The sequence below is a fragment of the Lathamus discolor genome, chromosome 6 (genome assembly GCF_037157495.1).
Source record: "Lathamus discolor isolate bLatDis1 chromosome 6, bLatDis1.hap1, whole genome shotgun sequence".
In the NCBI taxonomy this organism is placed as follows: Eukaryota; Metazoa; Chordata; class Aves; order Psittaciformes; family Psittacidae; genus Lathamus; species Lathamus discolor.
Window position 1 is genome coordinate 80,117,519 of NC_088889.1, and position 24,312 is coordinate 80,141,830.

The 24,312-nt window shown below is 41.5% G+C and overlaps 1 protein-coding gene across 2 annotated transcripts in view; it reads left to right on the forward strand.

The window, feature by feature from the left end:
* LOC136016574 (uncharacterized) overlaps positions 1-24,312 on the forward strand; it is a 56,895-nt gene that overhangs the window by 7,316 nt on the left and 25,267 nt on the right. For both annotated transcript variants that reach the window (XM_065684002.1, XM_065684004.1), the window contains exon 2: positions 10,609-10,656. In XM_065684002.1, coding sequence (XP_065540074.1) covers positions 10,609-10,656 — 48 coding nt within the window. The remainder of the gene's footprint in view (positions 1-10,608; positions 10,657-24,312) is intronic.

Consider the following 24,312-nt stretch of genomic DNA (forward strand, 5'->3'; position numbering starts at 1 on the left):
TGGACTTCACTGCATCACCAAGGAAATCCATGGGCTGAAGTGGGTACTTCTTAAAGTCACAGAAAGAAGTGTAGGAGGGAAAAAGAATGTTTCTGGCATGAGGAAGCTTGGAGTGAGTCCTGCATAGATGATTTGTTGGTATCTTAAGGAGGTCTGAAAGGAGCCATCTTGGTTTGACTGCCTTGCTCATACCATGTTTCTATTCTGTTACGTGACATCCATGCTTTGGGGTTGCTGCTGGTCACCAGTGAGAGCCAAGAAAAAAATAGTTGCTGACTTAATGCATATCACGTTTTCTGAAGGGTTTTATGTCTTCTCCAAAGCATCAGAAATTGGCTACAGGTGGAGACAGTTTATGAGGAGGTTGCTTTGCTGCTGTTGACATTATTACAGCTTCTCAGTATCTAATTGATATGTCTCCTCATGCACTGAACATTAAACTGAGGATCTAATTTGGGATCAGAAAAGAAATCTCCGTCAGGCTATATAACAGTGATAGTAACAAGTTTTTCCCTTCGTTTACAACATGTGGAAAGGTCCATTTCAGAAAAGCACTTACGAACTCCTCCTAACAAATCCCCCTTTATTTTTGCAACAGGAAAAAATTGGCCTGGCCATAGGAATTTAAGCTGTAGGAGTCTTCAGATCTGTTCATGTTCCTCACAATATTCCTGCTCTCTTGCTGTTGGTACATGATAGCTGTGGTTACTGTGGCGGTGGTTGCTTTATTATACACATTCATTTTTTTATAGGATGTTGGGGATATTTTGTGCCTGCAGTGCTCTGAGAATTTTGGATTTTAGGTCCTCCTGATTCTGCTAGACAGACTATGCTATTCTGGTAGCTCTGTGAACATCTATCATACATAAAATGTGGACATAAAGTCCCTGCAGGCTGAGACCCATAAGAGGAAAGTAAGGGAGTAGGCGATGAATGACCCCTTATATGAGAATTTACACACTATCTCATGAGCAAAAACTGTTCATTTCTCTTTGGAAGTGTCTGTCCTCAACCATTTAATCCAGTAGCCTTAAAGGAGCCATCCGAGAGGTTCTAGTAGTTCTTTGTAAATTGAATGAACTTCAAAGTGCAAGAAGATTAACACCCAAGACTAAGGCCCCATATTTCAAAGAGAATAAGGATGTTTACCCCGAAGTCGATTAGTGAAAAATATTAATAGATGCATTTAGGGCTACAGAAATAGATGCAGGACGGAGTATCAAGCATCATGGTATTGGTATCACTATGGTTTTTTAATTACACCAGACACAATCTTGATTTTAAAACTTTCTTTATATGTATTAACAGAACCTGCTTAATGACAGATCTCAAAATGAGGACTTACCAGGGAATACGGGTGCTGATAGCAGGATCCTCTGTTAATCCTCAATTGGTGTAATGTTACTCAGTATTCTTGTTGGTAAACAAAATGGCAATATAAATCTTTGCTGATCTAGCTTACAAATGACTACAGAAGACAGTAAATACAAGAAGCAGATGCTGTTATTATGGAATGACATGGTTTTAGAATAGTCACAGGCAAACAAAATTCCGTGTAAGGTGTTCCACCTTGAATTTGGCTGCATTTGGTGAGGAAAAGGAAACAAACCATGCTTACAGTGAGGGAAATTAACTGAGAAAAAGAGCCATTCCACCATTTGTAGAGTCACTAGATCCAGAGAAACCAAAAACCACATCATAATATCATTCAGACTGATTTCACAGTGCATCATCTGGCCAGAAAAAAAAAAACACTAAATGAGAATTTATTGCGAAGTTATTAGGTAGAAGGTTGAAATTAAGGTTTATGAGAATAAATGCAAGCACAACTTTCTTCACTTGATTTTAAAAACTGGATATTATATTTAACCTCTTAGTCTGTGGCTGAAAGGTTAAAGTTATCTCAGTTTCTGTACTCCAAGTAAGGTGTGCCTGCCTGGAAAAACAGGACCCCTCAACCCAAAAAGCATCTTTGGGTAGGGAAGGCTGGAGAAGTTTCTGGACTTCACTTTGTAACAGGCAACGTACATTACCATGGCTGAAAGGAACAGGCTGCAGATAGATGAGCAAACCAGGGAAGAAATACTGTTATGGTGTTAACTGTGGAGAAGAAATACAGGTTGATGTAGTACAGGCTCTGACATTCAAGGTTGCCTCCCCTCCAGCAATCCCTTTTCCTCTTACCTACAGTCACTTGTGCATGTTTCAAGCCGCAAACTGCGGACCTGTGTTAACAGCAATGTGCCATGCCATCAGAGGAATGCTCTGTCCTGAATCTGTCTTTTCCTCCATTTTGGCACACATCAGCTTTTGATGTTTCCATTGTCTGCAGTAATCCCAGTGAAAAAGAGTTTTCTTCTTTGCTGTCAGTGACTTTCATCTCTGCCTGCCCAGCTCATGTATCTCTGGAGCTAGGGAACAGATCCAATGCAAATACTCTGCTTGAGCATTATCTGGAGAGAAGCACTTGGCATGGTTAAAAGAGAACCCACATTGATCCACAGCTAGTAAGTGGAAGGAGTGGGAGCTGTTGAACCACATTTCTTCTACAACCAGGACTTTAGGGTCTTATTGGCTATTTAATCCTTTGATCTTTGCTGATCAGCAGCCTAAATGCACCTGCTAATGCAGTCACCTTGGAAAATGTAGAAAGCATGATATACATCATAAAATGATGTAGTTGGTACAACAATGTACATACAATAAGTACTTCATACAAATACATTATCAGCTACACCTTCTGTTAAGAACATCCTTTCTAATTTTTCTCAGTTTTCTTGGGAGACCTTATAGTCCTGCAGATACTGGACTGCTGATAACTAGTTTATTTTGGCACGTTTACGTTAGCAGAGTAAGCACAGTGTGGCAGATAGTCACCTGTGGGATGAAGACATGAAAACTCTCGTCTTCCCATTCTGTGACTTGAAATGCTAAGAACACCTCAGAACTCTGTTGATTTCATGTTTTGTAGATTATAAAGTCAGGTCGAATTTGACACCAGACTAATCGAAAGCCACCCTCAGAACCACTATTTCCTTGATTCTTCCAATCATTTAGAAATCTGAACTACTTTCCACCTCTCCAAATGGTAGATGTGTGTACATCTCCACCAGGTCTTACCAAGATAATCAGATGAGTCTTATGACTTGGATGTGTTTCAATCAGACATGATTTAAGAGCAGCCTGTGGAGATGTTTGCTTTCAGATACTGTGTAAGATTTTTCACATCAGGAAGAATTTAGCACAGAAAATGCAGTTTCCATGGCACTTAGTCCCAGTTAGCACAAGCGTGCTAGGCATTGCCTGCTCTTCCCACACCTTCTGCCCTCTACACAGCTCTCTACTGCTCCAATGAACCAAAGAAGAAACTCCACAGTGGATTGCACCTCCCAACAGAATTATTACCATTTCTTTGTGAATATGTGAATTGAGGAAATTTTCATTTCATGCCTGAATTGAAAAAGTGGAAATCTTTAAGTTTTTCCCCTTTAAAGGGTAGAAAGTTTTAAGACTGAAGTTTGCTGAAAGAGAACAGTAGTGCAGCAGTCAGGTTTAAAAACAACCCCAAAAGGGAAGAAGATTGTGAATTGTCTCAGCAGAGGCTGAGAAATTGAACAAATTCTCAGGTTATTTGAAAGTAAGAGAAATGTTGATGGGCAGCAGCTAGGAATGAGAGCTATCAGAATGAGAAAAATATAATTGTTTTCATAGTTCAAGACATATTTTAGTGTAATTCTGTATGAACTTTACTTTCCAGCAGAAAATATTGCTCCAGCCAAATCAACACAGTCAACTGGAAAATGTTGATTTTGCAGTTGAATACTCAATTTTTCATTAGAAAATATTCAATTAAATACTCTGTCTGGGATCAGTTTAATCAAAAGTGTAATATTTCACTCATTAATTAACCTGATATGGCTCAGTTTGAGTGACCTCATTAACCTATATTTTCCCTGATGTAGTACTTTATTTCACTGAAGTTGTGTTGGAGTCCTCAGTCTCATCTAGGCTGGGATCCTTTGGGGGTTATATCTTTTTTTAGACAAATACAATGATTTTACTCTCAGTAAATGATGTGGCATTGCATCAGAATTACATGACTCCAGATATAATTGGGGAGATAAAGTTTTGTTAGGGCCTGTTGGGAAAAAAGGGGACCTTGTCTTTCGTAGGCTGGGAGCCAGAGTGTTACTAAAAGGGAATGCTGTTTAAATAAAATGTAATCATTTAAATTTTCATCAGAACTGTACTTTTGAACTCGTAAAATATTATGCAGAGTAAGTGTATACAGACAGCTTTTTCTTTTTACTGCAAGATGAAAAGCAGAGTTATAACAGAGATCCTTCTTTCAGTCAGAACTACCGGAATTCTTTTAAGTCAAACTATTTAACTAGAATGTTTTGAACCAGTGTAGTTGGAAGACATACAAACTAGGATTTTTCAGAGTTGTTTTTATTTTGCTGCCCTGGTTATTAATGAGGCATTTATCACTGGTTCAGAGAGGAAAGGCACAATATATGTAATCCAGGACATCAACTTCTGTCCTTATTATTGCAACAGCCATGTTATAAACTTAGATTCTTTTCTTAAAGCCTATGCTTTTTGCTGTGTTTTCTGCCCTTTTCCCCCTTTCCAGTCTAAGCCACCAATTTACTGAGGTATACTCTGGAAAAGTCCAGCCACTGCTGTGCAGTGGGGAGCCCTGAAGTCAGGAGCAAGCAAACCACACAGTTTAGACAACTGATGGAAGAAACAGTAGAATACATGTGGGTCTCACAAAGGCAGAGTCATTCCAGTGTGCACACTGGTCTTGGAAGTATACCTGTGTTCTGTAGTTTAGACCTAATCTATGTGCGCCTAGACCTGCCTTTCCAGCTGCCCTATGTAGCTCTGTAATTACTCCCTAGTGTCTTCCATAGACCCACAGAAGAATATCAGCCTGCATCCACTTTGGAAGCTGCAGCTAGGTACATCTGATCTGTTGCAGTGTAGTTTCAATGCCCACAAGAAGGTGTGCAGAGCTTAATGGGCAAAGTGGCTCAGAGCCCTGGGGCCAGTATATCATGCAGGCTTGATGGCTCCATGGAATCCATTTGTCTTAACTTTCTGGCAGGATTGAATTTGGAGGATTTGGAAAAGCCACTTCTCTTTCTCAGCCTTTGCTTTCAGATTATTGCTCAGGCTAGGGAGGTACAGATGCCTCTGAACTCTGCCTGAGAAAAGTAAAAGGAACAAGCATTTGCTTCCAGCACAGGCTCCCAGCTGTACAAAGTGTGTCTGACACTAAGAAGTAGGACCCTTCAGTGGAGAAGGTAAGAAAGCAACCCCACTATCTCCACGTGCTAGGGAAAGGGAGGTGTCTGGGTCTACCTATCTGAGGTGACAGGACACATGGGTAACCACTCCACCATGTGGGACTGCTCATTAGCAGTGTTCTGCAGTGCCTCTTTCCCATCCCTGAAGCAGTCTTACTCTTATCAGCTCATTTACTTTCTCCGGAACACAGCTCAGTCAGATTAGTGCCTGCTTTTCACACAGCACCCTACTTCTTCCTGAAGTGATTTGATTTTGCTGACATGAGACAATTTCCATGAGAAGTATGTGCCAAAGACTCGGAAGGGCTGGAAACTCAGGACTTCCCACCATGCTGTGAGCAGCAGAAAGAGAAGAAAAAGTATGGGCCTCATGCTGGAAGCAAGACAGAGAGATCATCTCATTATGCTGCCACAACTTTCTCTCTGTTTCCCTGGCACTGACACAGTGATAAAATCCACATCTTCACTGTTTCCTAAGAATACACACAACTCAAAGCCAAGCTTTCTTCAGTAGAAACTACTAAGGAGCTTGAAAGCATTTGACCTCCAGTGCTGCAGAGCCATGAAATGAGAAAATTCTCAATGAGCCTGTCTGAGGAATTGCTGTGCATGCTGCTGGGAAACTGAGCCCAGGGAACTTTAAGACCCAGGAATTTCTCCTCCCTTGATTGTTTGCTGTTGGTGTCCTTCCCAGTTCAGGCTAGGCACATATTCAAGATGCAGATGCACGCACGTGCACGAGCACGTGCACTAGCGCATGCATACACATGCACGACACTAATGTGACCACACAGACCAACCTAGAGAGAGCTGTGCCAAACAGCACCCACAGAAACACATCACTTTCAGCAAGCTCATTCCTTTTCCTCCTTTCTGGCTGAGCAGATTTGCAAATCACTACTGATATGTGCACACCCCTTCTCTCTGATGTGCACAAGCATATCATGCTAATGATCCCTCAGATGTTACCATGGGCTCTAAATCTATCATCCCTACCAAGACCTCAAGACTCTTACCCAGCTCAGACCTCCGGGCTTTTCAGATCTCTCCTCCCACTCTCTGGCTGGTTCAGTTTGAAGTTCCCTAGCAAGTTACAAATAAACTTACCCATACACATATCCAGGATTAGATTAATCGATTCAGAGTAGAGAAAAACACAGATGTTGGGCTGTTGCTGGTACCCAGTCCTAGAAGTCCCTATGACCCATGCCCCCTTCTCTGGTAGCCCAGAAGACTCAACGGAACCCATGTAGAGCCATCCTGGTTATAAAGGAATGCATTTGCAAGGGCTTGCATAGACGATGTTTCTACCTCACCCCTGGGAAGCCATAGAAGAAGCTCTTATTGGTGTTTAGGTGGTTGGTCAGTCCTTTCTACACATCCTCCAGCAGCTCTCTGACACTGCTGAGCTCCAGAATGCTTCATATGCAATGTACATGGCCATTGTTCCTTCATGGAAGTGGAGAGCGTTCAAGCCAGGTCAGTCCTTTCTAACTCAGTTATTTGCAAGAGAGATCATAGAATCATAGAATAGTTAGGGTTGGAAAGGACCTTAAGATCATCTAGTTCCAACCCCACTGCCATGGGCAGGGACACCTCACAATAAACCATCTCACCCAAGGCTTCATCCAGCCTGGCCTTGAACGCTGCCAGGGATGGAGAATTCACAGCCTCCCTGGGCAGCCTATTTCAGTGCCTCACCACCCTAACAGGAAAGAATTTCCTCCTTATATCCAATCTAAACTTCCCCTGTTTAAGTTTGAACCCATTACCCCTTGTCCTGTCACTACAGTCCCTGATGAAGAGTCCCTCCCCAGCATCCCTATAGGCCCCCTTCAGATACTGGAAGGCTGCTATGAGGTCTCCACGCAGCCTTCTCTTCTCCAGGCTGAACAGCCCCAACTTTCTCAGCCTATCTTCATACGGGAGGTGCTCCAGTCCCCTGATCATCCTCGTGGCCCTCCTCTGGACTTGTTCCAGCAGTTCCATGTCCTTTTTATGTTGAGGACACCAGAACTGCACACAGTACTCCACGTGAGGTCCTTCTCTGTCAGAATTGCTGCCACAAAAGGGTGGCAGGACTATCAGGTGGATGAAACCTAAACACTGTTCTTGTTGCATCTCTAAACAGCCTTTTCTGTATTCTCTAAAGACTCTCCAGGAGCATGGTTATGAGGAGAAGATGCATCTGGAAAAGGGCAGCACAGCAGGATAAACTCTTGCCAAGTCTAAAATTAAACTTAAGAGGGCTTAAGAGATCAGTTATACAAGATACCCAAAAATAACTTAGAATAAATCCTAAGAGGAACAGTGAAAGCACTGCTGACATCTTCAGTTCTCAGTGAGATGCATGTCTGCATGTTGAAGTATGAATGTGGTCTATAAATACCACCAGTGGTTACCACTGAAATGAGGAGAGGTTTCCAGTGCTCCAGCAACAGGAATAATGATGGCAAGTGTTCTTCATCAGGAGCTGCTTGTGCAGTTCATACCACAAACTTTAGCAGTAACCCAGGCACAATCCAGACATCAGCTGCTGAAAATGATGTGACCTCCTTCCACACTTTTGTGTCTCCCATCTACAGTCATTCTTTGTGCTATGGTACCAAAAGGACTTTTTCTGGACACTCTAGAATTTTCTGGCCATATTATCTAAATTGGAGGCCTCAGCCACAGCCAGCTCTCCTGGGAGAGATGTTGTTCTGGGCAAGGTGATTTAATGGAGGATGAGGATGCACATTCCTCCAAATAGCACATGATTACACTCTCTACATCTGTCCTGCAGACAAGGCACCTGCAGCCAAACACTGTGGTACCATCAGTTTCCTCAGTACCCACGTGTGTTCGAGAGGTTTTGTACCTTTCCATGTATCTGAAAGGTACCATTTATCTCCAGCTCTTGGAACAGCTGTGCAGTTTCTGTAGTAGCAAATGCCATTCCCCTTTGGCTGTCTTGGGAAAACACGATATTTGTTACAGGTTTTGAATAATATGGCTTCAGATTCACTGGAACCACAGGTGAGAGATGACTCAATGCTACCCAGTTAGTTTAAAGTCAGGTTAAAATAAAACTGTGATAAAAGTAGTAACTTCCATCTGAAAAAATAACCCAAATCAAACCATAAAACCAAACCCAAAACACAGATCCATATGGCTAGAATGAAAAATTGTGCTTAATCTGCTTATATCAAGTCCAAATTTAACGGTTACTCTCCCTGTATTCCCTTGATTTTAAGTCAATGCATTCCTGACATACCTCATGTCCTAAAACATGGAGTCTCTGGATGAGAATGATTCATGCTTACAGCACAGAATCTTTTATAGTCCACCTATTTCTCTTTATTTCTTGGTCAGGAACCTAAAGTACACCACATGTGCAAAGACAATTAGGGAGCTGGGCCTGTTCTTGTCCCTACAAATAAAGAAAGGATGACTACATAGACAACAGAACAGCTAGAGAAGCTGGGTATAAGGAAACACTTCTTCGGAAGGGTGGTGAAGCCCTGGGACCAGAGCAGGAGAGAAACGCCATCCTTGGAGTCACCAAATAATGGGTATCACCATCATTGACGTATTTCAAGGTTTAGCTGGGAAAAGTCACAGCTGACCTGATCAGGCATTAGCAATAGTCCTGCTTTGAACAGGAGGCTGAACAGGAGACCTGCAGGGTCCTGTCAACACAATGCTGCTGTGATGCTGTGATTTCTGTCATCTGTCAGATATCTTTCAGTCTGTTTACCCCAAAACTTTATAACTTACTCATCTGACATTCCTTCTGCTCAGTTATAGACTGCCCTACCTACTGTTTTGGAAACAGAGATGGTGCTTTGAGAAGTCAAGTGTCGCTTCCTTTTCTTGACTGTCCTCTTGGCACTGCCTGGATGCAGAGTAGAAATCCTACTTCCTGCCATGAAGATATTAAAATATTCGTTTCAATGTCAAGTGAACCTTTTCTTTTATAGGAACTCATACATACACAGACTACAGACTATGTACTCCACACTTTTCAGCATATTTAGCATAGGTTTAAAACTGCAAAAAGTAAATAAAAAGTGGTAGTAATAGCATTAAAATAATAGATTGTTATTTCAGCACAGCTATCATTTGAATGGTTATGTTTATCTCAATCCTGGCAACAAAGACACCAGAAAGATTAACATTTTATATAGGTTTGTACATATAATTAATTACAACCAAGAAGAAATTACACACTGATTTCAATATCACTACATCATTTCACTGTTTATTCTTTTTTAATGGCTCACATTTCCTAAATCAGCCTTTTGACTGTGCAATTAAAATTGAGCAAAAATACTAAAAAATCCTACTGCTATATCTTTGCATCAATTAAAGTCTTGAAGGGCAAAATGGATTCTTCTCCATTACCTCTGTCAGGCATGCTGGGCTCTGATTCCTCAGGGCAGGCAGGATATTGGTCACTTTGGAACATATCATGTTGAAGAAAATACATACACTTGGTGAACAGATGCACCTAAAGCAGAGGACTTATTTTATAATCTCTGATTGCCTGAAGAAATAAAAAAGAAAGGTCAAAACATCCACCCTTAAGACACATTTCCTGCTCAGAAGCAATAGGCTTTTCAAGAATGCCTGCAAAAGTGGAGGTGGAGACCTAAACAGTGAGAAGTTAATTTACAGTGATAAATGGATGCAGCAGCCACAAACCAGAGGGAGTGGCTCAGGGCTGTGATGGTCATAGCAAGGCATCTTCTTGCCTTTTTAACAGTTTTTTTTAATGCCATGCAATTGCTTAGCTTGTTTTGTGCTTTGTGCTCCAGGTTTGTCTGTCCTAGTCACATGTGTCATATCTATCTGTGCCCATGGCAATGCTTCCTGGCACTGGGAGGTTGGGTCACACCCTGGTGGGGCACAGGCATGGTCCTGACAATGAGGAGGGCAAAGTGTTCATGAAAGAGGCCAGTGCCCTCCCAGTGCAAACCCCTGCAGTGCTTTGCATTGTGTTACTCCATTTGGAGTGAACACTGCTCCCAGCCTTGGGAAGGAGCATTGCTGACCCAGCAGGGTTCAACTATCAGAGAGCACTTTTTTCTTCACTAACTGTATTTCACACTCCCGATGAAGTAACTCTAATCCTTAGGGAGAGTCCAGCCTTGCGAGCATTGTGGTTTTGGTCCAGGATGGAGGCACAGGTAGATGTCTGCTCTCTGTGTGGTGCTATAAAGACTCAGGTGGCAGAAACACCAGTCAGAAAGAGGAGGCAGAGCAAAACCAATCCATTTCTATGTCCTAAAATAATCCTTTTCTTTTGAAGGTGAAAAATGTCGAAGTTTTATCGACCTTGCCCCGGCTTCTGAAAAAGGTAAGACAAAACAGTCAAGACTTCTTCCCATTTCACAAATTGTATCAATATTGTTACTTTTGCTTGAGTGCCAGGGAAAACATCATTACTTCCTAAGCACACAAGGACATACCTGTCATCCAGATTACATACAGCCAGGTGAAACAAATGCTGAGGGTTTAACCCTGCTGTTTACTCAGTTTATGCAGATCTGTCATTTCTCTGATGTATTTTCATTCAGCTGTTATTTTTCAAGAAAATAAAGATCTATATTGTAATACAGACATTTCCCTTCTTCGTCTAGCGAGGAAGGACATGCTACATGGTTTCCCCAGACCATCAAGACATTTATGGTCAGAAAACTGCAGTCACAGTACCGAATGTCTTTTTGTGAGAAGGAATCACTTAGGTGCTTGTTTGTTTGATTTACCCTTAAATATATATATATATACAAGAGCACAGAGACAGCTGCGAATATCATCTTTACCCTGGTATTGGAGTTGTAAATTCGCCATTGCAGTTTGACCCTTATTTCAAATAAGTATTTATCAGGAAAAAAATTGATAGAATTCAATTAATGAACCAGGCAGCTGAGCCCATCCTGTTCCTGCCCAAGGCAGAGCACTCTGCCCACAGCTGGAGAGGTGCACAAGCCTCTCAGTGTCCTTCACACTAACAATGGGGAATCCAGAGGACAGATGGAAATTCATGTTTGTACAAAAAAGTGATGTATTTTGTTAAATCATTTGAGAAAACCACAAAACCTTTTGGGCATACGGTACCTTCATCAGGTCTGACAGAGAGGCAGAAAGTGGTGTAAGCAACAATTGTACTTCATTTGAATTGACGATCTGCTGGACAAATTGAAAGAGAAGGGCAATTACCATTAATAAAGCAATAGGGTATTTCAGTGCAAGAAATAGTAACAGAGACAGTCTCTGTGAAATTCATTGTAAGTAAACTTAAATAAATTATGCACATAAGGGAAGAACAATCCTGGGATTACTGCCACTAATGGGCTCTGAGTTAAATCTTACACACACAAACATGACCTTGGGGCATAACCGTTCTTGTGAAACTACTAGCTCAATACTCGGCAGCAGTCAGAAAACAAACTACCTGTTAGAAAACATTAGCAAAGGACTTGAGGACAAAGCAGAGAGTATCCAGCCTCCTGAGGACTGTATACATCTGAAAACTTTGCCTTTGTATAAAATATAGTGTGGTATTTTGTCTTTTTTAGTCCAGCTCACAGAATGGAAGCAAGAATAATCAGAGTCCTGGAAGGTTCTGTACAAGGGCGAGATTAAGACTCTTCAGCCCAAAAGAGAGACGTGAGAGGAGATATGATGTCCATTGATAAAGATGTAAAAGGAGCTCAAAAGGCAACCTCGGTTATGGTAGTTCTCTGCCTTTCTGAGTACTAGGCCTAGTGGGCACTGCATGACACTTTTAGGAGACGGACCCAAAACAAGCACCATGTGTCTGTTAGAAAGACAATAGGATGTTTTTGTGCTTTATCCATTTTTTATGAAAGTTCATTATGGTGCATAATGCTTGGTGTCATCACCCACACACTTTCCAAAACAGCATCTAGTGCTTCACTTTAAGTATTTTTTTAGTTGTGTGAAATGCTGTCAGCAACTTTTTTAGAGTTGCTGCATGGCATCAGTATGTATTTCTAGACTCTTCTATTTTTCCATTTTAAGGAAGGAATGCTTTTTTGGTGTGCTGGCATAAAGAAAATTATATCTATTTCTGAAGTCTTTCCATAGAGTTGTAAGGCATTTTGACAGAAAGAGAGGAGAATGCTCTTTCAGAGATGGAAAGTACTGACCATCTGACTCATAAAACCAGGATAAATTCCACAACTGTAGATCAAGTTGGACACTGCAGCATAGTTAATCTGAATTTTTCACCATCAGTCTTGTACTGTCCAGAGATTCTTTTACCACGTCTGAAGAGGAAATTGTGTGTCAGTGATACCCAACTTGTATTCACTGTAGAATTCCTTAACTTTTTTACTTAATCTGCTCTTTTCTGCAGTTAGAAGAAACTGCCCACTCTTTTAATTTCTTGATCCCCTCACTAGCATTAACTTTAATGGTCAGAGGTTTGTCAACTACTCAGTTACACACAGTGACAACGTTGGGACAGATTCTTGATTCTTCTTCTAAGTAAATGAGAGATGATAAAATGCAGTGAGTACCAAACTTTGAGTTCAGTTATACAAACATATTTGTGGTTTCCACAGTCCATTGTGTAACTGGGAATTTTTGGACTGCACTCATCTTTACAATGAGACTTCAGCTTTTTCAGTTTCTGTATATATTCTTGGCATTACTTACTACTGAAAAGTTGTTGTTCATGGTTTCAATTACCTAAAATGTCTCTGTGAATACATGCTCTGTTACTGCAGCTGAGCTCTCAGACTCTCCAAGGTTTTCTGAGTTGGTTTCCCCTGATCTAGAGACAACATCTGTCTGATCAACTTCTAAGCTGTTGCAGCCTATGCCTACTTCTCAGCACATCATCTTCCACTTATAAGACATGCTAAAATGAAGCCTAAGAACAAAACAATAAACACAAATAAACAGCAAGTATAATGTTTAAAACCTCCTTAGCATAGAAAAGCTAATCACCAAAACTCAAAGTAAAATAAAACTGTCTATGGTGAGGCCTTACTACATTCTTCCCACAAATCTTGCATTCATAAATGAAAAGGTTTCTTACTGTAAAAATGTGATGCTTGAGCTAACCATGTTTAATCCATATGTGCTGATCTCTAGTGTAGCTGGATACTACATCTCTGATCAGTTATTATACCCTTTGAACCAATGACATCTACTAAAAGGAGATAGCAAAATTTGGGGGAAACAGACCCACAGTGTGGTATAAATAAGCATTTCCAACCCACACTAGGAGAGCTCTTCCGTGCATTTAAGGCAGCTGCCAGCAATCTGTCAGAACCCTGTAAGCCTAACATTGAATTTATTAGCTATTGGTGATTGTTAGTGCCAAATTTGCTTAACAAAATGAGCTTGGTGATGGTACATAACAACTATAAAACCCCACATTTCTATGTCCACAAATATTTCTTCTGACAGTTGCCATTCACTGTCAACAAAGGATGATGGGTCAATAGCTGGTTATGTTGGGCATCATCAGGAATTTTAGTGGGCTGTCACAGAGCAGATGTTGTTAGGTCCCCAAAACTGTGCTATTTTCTAGTTTTCATTACAGCTGTGAGTGGTAAGATAGCAAGTATTTCCAAAATTACTTGGAAGGAAACTGTCACAGTAGGCTGAACCTGATCTTTCAGTTCTGAATTGCTCCTGGGATCGTCTCCACAAAACTTAATCAAAGTTTTATTCTTGTTGAATATTTGGATCACAGAATCATAGAATTGTTTTTGACAGAAAGGACCTTAAGGATCATCCAGTTCCACCCCCTTCTGCCATGGGAAGGGATACCTTCCACAGGGCCAGGTTGCTCAAAGCCCCGTCCAACCTGGCCTTGAACACTGCCAGGGATGGGGCAGCCACAGCTTCTCTTGGCAACCTGTGCCAGTGCCTCACCAACCTGTCCAAACAAGAAAAGGATAACTTACTTAGTGAGGGACACTTACATGTTATGCTGAAAAGTACACTCAGTTTTCAGCTACTTGGTCTATTTTTGACTGCAGCTTGTGGCCTCTCCTCTCCCTTTGGGCTGCTGTAAACCTTGCTAAAAACATCTTTCTGACAAGCTCTCTGTTGTAGTAGCCAATGAGAACACTGAGGCTGGGACACACTCCACCACTGTCCTCCTCCCATCACACCTTTTGATGTACCTTTTAGCTCCCCTTTCCCACTGCTTCAAATCTGTGCCCAAAAAGACTTCCATGGAGGATACATTCAAAGAAACCAAGGCCAAATATTATGTCTGGAAACTGTGGCAGCACAATAAAAGGCAAAAGATAGCAGTATGTCTCATCAAATGATCTGATAAATGACTTCACAGACCAGCATAACGTCACAGCTATACACATACACAGGTCTGTTCCTCCCCCTCCTAGGACTGTGTGGGGATTCAAACACCCTTCTATAAATGCATAAATGTCAGCTACCAACCACAGTGACACAGAGACAGGAGTCACGATCTGCCAAAATCCTGTGTAAGTGAAGGCTGGGATATATCCAGTGGAAAACAGTTGGAAACAGCATTTGCGCTGGAAGAACTTTGCTGGGGAAGAGTGAGGGTTTGTAGGAAATGTGGTGGCCTCAAGAGTTTTTGGGACGGGGTCAACAGTGGCTGTGACTCAAGCACAAACTGACATGAGGTGTCCTACTGGGAAGTTGTCTCAGGAACAGGCTCAAAGGCCAGTCTTGGCTCAAAATTTAGAGATGGCCACACCAACATAGGAGAGGATTCACAGAGCAAACTCCTTACTGGTTTGGTACAATATGATCTAAGTTACTCCAGTAATCTGTAGGACTTCACTTGCCTCAGCTGTGATATCTATGGAATACCCATAATGAATGGCAAAGCAGGAAGTCATCAACTGCCTATCTTGCAGTGCTCTCCACCTATTTGTAGGGAAATTCACATGTATAAAATAAACAAAACTTTTTAGAGACCGTGGAGGTTGAGACAAGACAAAACCTTGCAGAAGAAAAATGCTCATTGCTAATGAGCATTTAACAGTCCAAAATGTTACAGGGGACTTTTTAAATTGGAAAGTGTACTGGCAGAGGCAGGAGATGCCTTCTGCATGTCCTCTGTACAGGTCGTGATTATGCATCCTGTAGAGATGAAGCAATAAAAATTCTGTGTTGTCTAAAAAGTAGCTGGCAAAGCTAAAGCAGCACATGGCAAACGGCAAATAAATAAAGTCTCACCTAAACACAGCACAGAAAAAGAAAAAGCTGAGCCAAATATATGCATGCTCCTAAGCCAGCTCTACAACAGCAGTTAATGAGAAGAGAAACTAGATGCCTGATTTTAATAGATACTGACATAATAAGTGTAACAGAAATTTGATGGGAGAAAGATAATTAGTAGGACAATAACATCTTGGTATTGATGACACCGAAAGACAAAGCAGATGTCATGTACTAAAGCTGAATCGGAATAACAGGGTAATGTCATTTATGAGCAACACAATCCCTGTGGATGGATTCAATGCCTAGATAAAAAATACAGAATTACATTAGTGATCACCCATTGGGACGGCTTACACTAGCAGTGTTAAACTTGGTATCAGAGCAGGTATAAGGACAGAAAACAAAACTGTAGGAGCCAACTTCAAAACCCCATGTTTAGACTGAGAAAATGTCATGCTCAGTATGATGGAGAGGCTAAAATTTGGACAAACTTTATAAGCATGGAGAAATTAGTTGGGAAACTTGTAACTCTTATTCCTGAGTGGCCTGGTGAAGTTGGTTCAAAATGTTAGCAAGATATACCTTGTATCTGTGGCTAACAGAGAGAGACATTCAGCATCCTTGCAGAAGCAATATAAGTTTAAAACCCCCCAAAACTTGTGAAGAAAGGAATGCAAGAAAAACAAGAGCTGATTAGAAGAAATTAAAAGGCTCATATAAAAGGACAAGTGGAGCTTGAAAACTGTAAAGACACTAGGTATACTACAGGCATCTAACTGTCCACAAATCTTTCTCAGTCACTGAGTGACTGAGAGAAAATGGGAGATAATATTCAATGTTGATAAACGCAAAGTGGTGAACATGAAGAGTAATCCTACCTTTACATATATAGTGATAGGTTCTGAATTAGCTTTTTCCCCTCAGGATAGAGTTCTTGGAACGGTGACAGACACTTCTATGAAAACATTAATTCACTGCTCTGTAGAGATTAAGAAAAGACGAAAAGAAATATTAGTATCATTGTAGGAAATAAAGAACAAAACAAAAAGTCACCATGCCACCACATATATTCCTGATGTACCCATCTGTAGCACTCTGTGTGCATCTCTCATCCCTCCCCTGCCAGCCCCAGCTCAGAAAAGTTGTGATAAAATTTAAAGAGATAGAAAGAGTCTGAGAGTTATGGTCAAAGATTGGGGATACTTTTTGTATGAGAAGCACAACACAGAACAGATTTCAGGCTGGAAAAGAGACAAATGAAACTTGTAACAGCCAAGTTAAAGAAAAAAAAACAAACCTTTTTTGTGAGCTGGATAGCTGTTCCTGAGAGGAAAAAAAGAGGATAGATTTTCTAAAAGGACCAGAGACCTGCATCCAATGAAAAGAAATGTAACTGGGTCTTCTACAAGAATTATACACCTTCCAAGACAGTCCAGCAGTCCAATTCTACCGTCTGCTTGAATATTTTGTATTCTGCTTGCATTTTTCTTGATATATCTGCAATAGGGTATACACATACCCACACAGACAAGTACCTGGGCACTTGTATTAGGAGAGTTGTGATTAAGTATACAGGAAAAAAAATGTGTCAGTAACATTTTATCTGTGTTTTCTTACACATCTGTTAAGAATCATTAAAGTTATTTTTAAAAACTAATTAGATATACAAAGATAAAACCATGCTCAAGAGCAGAATTCAAGCTAAATTCTGAAAAGGAAGCAGCAGTGTTGCTTCTCATGCTAGTGATGCCAAAGACATGGAGAACATTGGTTCTGTGGGCAATGCTAGCCACAAGGTCTGAAATAAGTTACTTCTAAGCCTAGTGCTGAGGGTGGAAGTACAGGACTACAAGCCCTGCACAGTAGGCCTTCAAAGGGAAGCATTTAACTCAAATATATTGATTAAAGCATATGAGATAGTCCTGATTTAGTCTTTTCCACAATATTACTCTACTCACTATATTACTACTACACAAGGAAAAAGAGAATATAGGCAAAAAATGTTCCACAGTCTAATCAGTCTCCTACACATGACTGAATTCAGAACCAAGCTCAGTGGCAGAACCATAAGGTCATAGAAAACACATCATCATGTAGAAAAGAATCATTTTATGATTCACAGCTCCACCTCATCTTTCAAAATAAATAAACTAATGAAGAACTAAAGCTAAACAAAACCAAAACAGCTGGCATTTCTCCTGTCACCTAAGCAGTTTCAGGTATTTATCATACAGTCATGGACAATGGGATTGAGCGTGCCCTCAGCAAGTTTGCCAATGACACCAAGCTGTGTGGTTCAGTTGATATGCTGCAGGGAAGGAATGCCATCCAGAGGGACCTTGACACGCTTGTGAGGTGGGCTGATGCCAACTTCATGAAGTTTAACCATGCCAAGTGCAAGGTCCTACACCTGGGTTGGAGCAATCCTGGGCACAGCTACAGGTTGGGCAGAGAAGAGATTCAGAGCAGCCCTGTGGAGAAGGATTTGCGGGTGTTGGTTGATGAGAAAATGAACATGAGCCAGCTTCAGTGTGCGCTCACAGCCCAGAAAGCCAACCGTATCCTGGGCTGCATCAAAAGGAGCGTGACCAGCAGGTCGAGGGAGGTTATTCTGTCCCTCTACTCTGCTCTTGAGAGACCTCACCTGGAGTATTGTGTGCAGTCCTCAGCATAAAAAGGACATGGAACTGTTGGAACAAGTCCAGAGAAGGGCCACGAGGATGATCAGGGGACTGGAGCACCTCCCGTATGAAGACAGGCTGAGAAAGTTGGGGCTGTTCAGCCTGGAGAAGAGAAGGCTGAATGGAGACCTCATAGCAGCCTTACAGTATCTGAAGGGGGGCCTATAGGGATGCTGGGGAGGGACTCTTCATCAGGGACTGTAGTGACAGGACAAGGGGTAATGGGTTCAAACTTAAACAGGGGAAGTTTAGATTGGATATAAGGAAGAAGTTCTTTACTGTAATGGTAGTGAGGCACTGGAATGGGTCGCCCAGGGAAGTTGTGAATGCTCCATCCCTGGTGGTGTTCAAGGCCAGGTTGGAGAGAGCCTTGGGTGAGATGGTTTAGTGTGAGGTGTCCCTGCCCATGGCAGGGGGGTTGGAACTTGATGTTCTTAAGGTCCTTTCCAACCCTAACCATTCTATGATTCTATGTTTTGCAAACTGCAGCCTCTTTATCAATCAGATTGCCTCATTTATTTTACAGTAACAGGTAGGTTTGGGTATCCCCGATGGCTTTTAGGATCATGAAGCTTACTTTGCTTTGGTGAAATGTCTTTCATAGGTCTGTGGTCTACTTCTCCCACGTTTTTTACACTGCAGCACAAGAGGAGCAGGCAGACAGTCTGATATTATGAGACTGCATTAACCAATAGAGTGGCTGACTGCTCAGAGCTGAGTCCCTATGCCAGCCACAACAGCATGCTCAGTGTTTATTCCTTTCACCATTTCTTACTGATCACTCCAATATTTCTGGCTTTTAATACCCAGTATTGGAGCAGCAGAGCAGTAAATTATGGAAATCATCAGAAGAAAAAGTGTGAGATTTACATGGCCCTTTCGAGCTTACTTAAGTGCTTTTCCCAGAAAAGACACACACTTCTCAGTGTGGACCCATCTGTTTATTGTTTTCCTATCTTCTCTCTTCACTCTTATACTGAGCTTGAAGAGAAGAGGTTAAAGTGAGATTCAGGTGTCAGTTCCAACATAGTGGGTAAGTATGGAAGAGCAGAGCAATGGCAGTCAGGGTTAAGAAACATAAGGACAGCAATACAGACCAGGAGGAACAAAGAAGACAGATCCAAAAATGCAGAGGAAATACCTTTCTGCTTAGGTAAACAGAACATCTTAAAAATTATTAGCGCAAAACCAGACACCCATTAGGTCTATGAGACCAGCACCTACTACATGTTTTGAAGCTGCCAGGTGTGCTCTCAGCATCACACTGCTAGCTCTGGAATTGAGCATTAAAGAAATAACAGAATTTTCCCTGAAGTGGCAGACCACTGTGTGGGTGCCAAAGACTATGGATGGTCAGCATCTTTCTGAGAATTAGATCTTGATAAGGAATAAGGAAGTGCAAGAGGACCTCTAGGGTCACTCTCCACAGCAATCATCTCTGCTTCCTTTCACTTCCTTTCCCAGGAAGGGTGACAAACAAGGGTCTGCCCCAGTTTTTCAGTTACTAAGTTCTGTGTCCCTCACACTGTTTAAGTCTAGTACAGCACCTTACAGAGAGGACTTTCATCATCGAAAAATAAACTAAGGAGAAGGACTCATTCCCAGGTACTCTCTCTCCCATCTCCAATGCAAGTGTTAAATTAATAAAGCAGGACATACAGACCCGAGGTTCTCAAAGGCAAGTGAGCATAAGTTGCTGGTAACATGAACAAGGGTAACAACTCCCCCCTCTCCCCTGCTGCCTATGCTGCATGTAACATCATTAACATGACTCAGCAATCTCCTTTAGGAACAGCAATATTTTCGCAGAAGAGATCCTTTACATGCAAACAAGCTCATGTTTATGGATTAAAAATGCTTTGAACTGTAACGTTAATTGTTCTGTTGGCCACCTCTTCAATGTTGCCTTGAGAACATGTACTAATACTGAATCTTTGACAGTCATTTTCATGACCTGACCAGCCTGGAGAAGCAGCCAGGAGGGGATTTCAATATCGTTATTTCATCTGGAGACAAAGCCTCACAAACTGGCTTCAGAAGATTTTGGCATAGTGAGCTGGCACCAAAAATCAACTTTTCCGATTTGCCAACAAGTATGCATAAAACTCTATGTCTGCATGTGAATGTAGGAGGCATAGATGTGTATTTGAACTCTCTAGATCTGGTTTGTCAGCTGTATTAATCTCAAAAGCTCAACAGTAATTGGAATTATGGAGCTTTGTAGTTCCAGAAACAGCAGCAACTGCTTCTTTATCATCCTGCATATAATCCTGTTTAGATGGCATCCAAGTTCTTGGTATTTCAGTTGAAAGTGCTAATGAGTCTGCGAATGGCTTTAATAATGCAACACAAGACAACTAAGAATCACCTTTGCATGTTACGGGGAAAAAGCACAGAAGAGCGTGTCAGTAACTTCTCGACATTCATGAGGTCACTTTAACAAGAGCTCTCAGAAAAAATTGGAGTCAGCAACTGTTGCCTTTTTGTGACACGAAATCACAGTGGATTTGAACAAAGAATACTTGATGCTTTGATATGTATTTTTGCTCCAGGTACTGTGAATGGTTCCTTAATGTTTCTTACTCCAAAGGAAAAAGTCCAGATGCATACCAGCAGAATAACCTATGACAACAACAGCAGTTATCCCAGTTTCATATTTATACTTCTTAACTTGGATACCAACCAGTCAAAATCAGCTCAAAACTCCTGGAAGTCATTAACCACACCATTCACTGGGTTCCTTAATCAGGAATTCACTGAAATGTCTGATGCCTTGAGCTCTGGGCAGAATTTCTATGGCTTTTTTCAGAATTCCTATTTCAAAGGAAACTCAGCACTGGGGATTCCTGTCTCAGGGTGCTCCTTGGTGAGAGGTAATAGTGTGCTCACTTACAGTGTCTTCCCTGGTGATCAGGGCTGACCTGACACAAATTCACATTTTGTGAAGAACTTTTGAGCCCCGAGAGTTATTGCAGGCTGAGGTAAAGCTTCCTTACCTCACTGTCAAAAAAATATCAGTTCGTTTCATTCACATGAAATATCCTTTTGTTACCACGTTGTCTCTGGCAGTTGTACTTAACATGATCACCAGGTTTGCAGAAATGCATTCAGGATCTGTGAATCTTCTTTCAAAATGTTGATGCTGCCCTCCACTGTCTGACAGAAATGCAAGGGACTGATCTTGTCAGATAGTTCATGATGTACTTGAGTTCCTAAAATTTCAGCAATCATATGGGTAACAGTTATCTTTTCATTCACAATGAAGAGTATGTTAATTTCGCTTGGAGTTGTTGGAAAATTAATTTCCTTGACATATAACAGTGCTGATGCAGTGGCTAAGTCTATAGGGAGGTGGCACAGATGCTTTTCACCATGAACTCCGTAGAGAAAACAATTTCTTGGTATATTGTTAGGGAAATAACAAAAGCTCAGAGACATGAAGAAGTTTAGTAGTGTCGTTGCTGGTTTACCAATCTTCTTACAAAATCAGAATCTCTGGACAATGACTGAAGCACAGACAAAAAAAAAATAGTGCTTTCAGCAGGACAATGTTCTCTTTCAGGCAAAGGTAGTGATCATAGAGTGCAATCTGTCTTGAGATAGATGATATGAAGGTGATAGCATTCCTTCTGAGGTAGGAGTCCTATAATGTAAGTTGACTTACGTGAAATTTTTCGGTGAGGTCCAGCTTTGCCATCTGAAGTTCCAGGCGAGCAGCTCAGCCCAGGTCCTGGACTTCCAGTGCTTTTGCTCCATGAGGATATTGTCCTGAAGATGGTGACCCTCCTACGTCCAGGAATAGCTTCACATTCTGTGGTATTCAGCTTCAGGACAATCTCACCTGTGACCCACAGCACCTTCCCTGCAAAAATAACAGTTAGTTTGATGAACAGGCAAGGAAAAATTCATAAAAGGGACAAAGACCAAAAAATGAGAGAAAGACAGTGATCTATAAGAATACAGACCCTCGGATACAAGACATCCAGTTGGAAGTCTCCAAATGAACCAAGTTGTGACTTTTCTGAAAGAAAGATTTTTCACAAAAGCTAACTTAGGCCAGACAAATCACTGGAGCAGGGGACACAGGCTGGTTGGAAATGAGACAGACAGAAAAGGTGACAGCAGAGAAGATAGAGAAAGAGAAAAATCCTCTGGAGAATTTCTTCCCTGTCACCTGGCATGACTGAGGTCTCCTCAAAAGAAGGAGCTCTCTACTTTGCAGGCAGGAGGCTGTAAGAAATTGTAAGTGGAAGTAAGTGATGCCAAGTGACTGCCTCATGAATCTCATGTCGAGAGAAGAGCTGTGGGAGATCACTTCACCATCAGCACAGAACAGAAAGACACTGTCTCCTGAATTAATAACCTGAATCAACTGTTCTGCTTCTGGCAGCCACAAGAAGATGCAAAATCCAGATATAGCTTGCGCTTTCTGGAAGTTATTATTTCAGATTAAAATTAAAAATCAAAGCAGTCAGGACAGGACATACTCATAACCATGCAAGCATGGCATGTGTGACTTAATTTCCCCACATTAAATGTATTTTAAAAAGTCACAGAGCAGATACTCAATGTACACCATGAAGTAAGACATGAGTTAGAGTTTCTTCCCAGATATAATCAGGGCCTCTGAAAACATGGTTTAAGGTGGAAGGGGCCTCTGGAAACTTGAGTCCAAGCACCTGCTGAAAGTATCTCCATCGGATCCAGCTGATCAGGGCCAAATTTTGTCTTATCCTACCCTGTTCAACTCTAGGAGTCTGACTCTGTTATCTATATCCTTCCATGAGGCAGCTGTAGACAGCAGGACCTTCACCTTCTCTTCTATAGGATGAAAAGGTGAAGCTCTCTCTGTCTTACCTTGTATGTCACTCTGGAGGTGCATAAAGCTGCCTCTAACAGTATCCCCTCACTTGCCTTCTGGACGTGTTAACCTGGAACCTTCCTTAGAGACATGTGCTTCAGCTTCCTGTAATTTCTCAAGCACACTACCCTTGTGTCTACAACATCCAGCTTCAAGCACTGTTTCATAGGTGGGCAATAGATAAAACTTGTATACAGCAGATGTACATCAACTGAACCCCCAAGCCATCAACCAAACCCACGGATCCCTTTCTGCAGGGTTGCACTTCTGCGTCGTGTTCCCCAGTCTATACATCCATCAAGGATTACACTGTCCCAGGAGCAGAATACAGCATTTTTCCTTGTTAAATTTCATATTGGTGTTGATTTCCCAGCATTCAAATCTACCAAGATTTGAGGCCTGTCTTCTCTCGAGGGACTAAATATATCCTCCTTACTAAGTATCACCCTCAGACTGTCTCGGCATGCACTCAACTTCTGTGATCAGGTCATTGATACAAACATTGAAGAGAACTGACCTTAAAATTGAGCCTGAGGAACACCACTAGTGACTGGCCACCAGCCTGATGTTACCCCTTGGCTACAACTGTTTGATCCTGATGCTTCAGCCAGTTGTTCACCCAAGAGAGTAGAGGACATACACAGTCTTGAGCTGCAGTCACTACTACAGCACACTGCTCTTGTGTGTAGATACCAGCAGTGAGTATCCTCAAGAATTGAAACAGGGTAATAAACATCTGGGCAGATATGTTGTATATTACTCTTTCAAGTTTGGGCTGAAACATTTATGAATTAGAAATCGTTAGAGCTCTCTCCTGCCAGGTTTACACAATCTAATTCTTTCCAACTCAAACCATTTCATCATTCTCTTGTTATAGAAACTTCTGTTTGTGATAAAATGAGGCAAAATCCCTGCTTAATCCTGCTGAAGAGAGCAACATCCTTACTGTTTCTCACTTGTACTTCTCTTCGGAAGAGTATGCCAGTTGCCCTAATACCAAATTGACTAATAGGAGTGAGGTAAACAGCTGCATGCTGTTGATGCAACATTACCCATAAAAACAAGAAATTAAAAGGTTGATTTATTACTGTCTCTATAGTACTGTTTAAAACCTCAAAAGGTCAGATTCAGTAGCAACAACAAATAGTACGTATTAATTAGATGCAATTATAGAGATGAGTTCCCGGACAAAATGAGAGCTGGGATCAATCTGGTCACTAAGAGGGCACTCCAATATTTGACAGAAGTGAGACTGCATATCTGGTTTGAT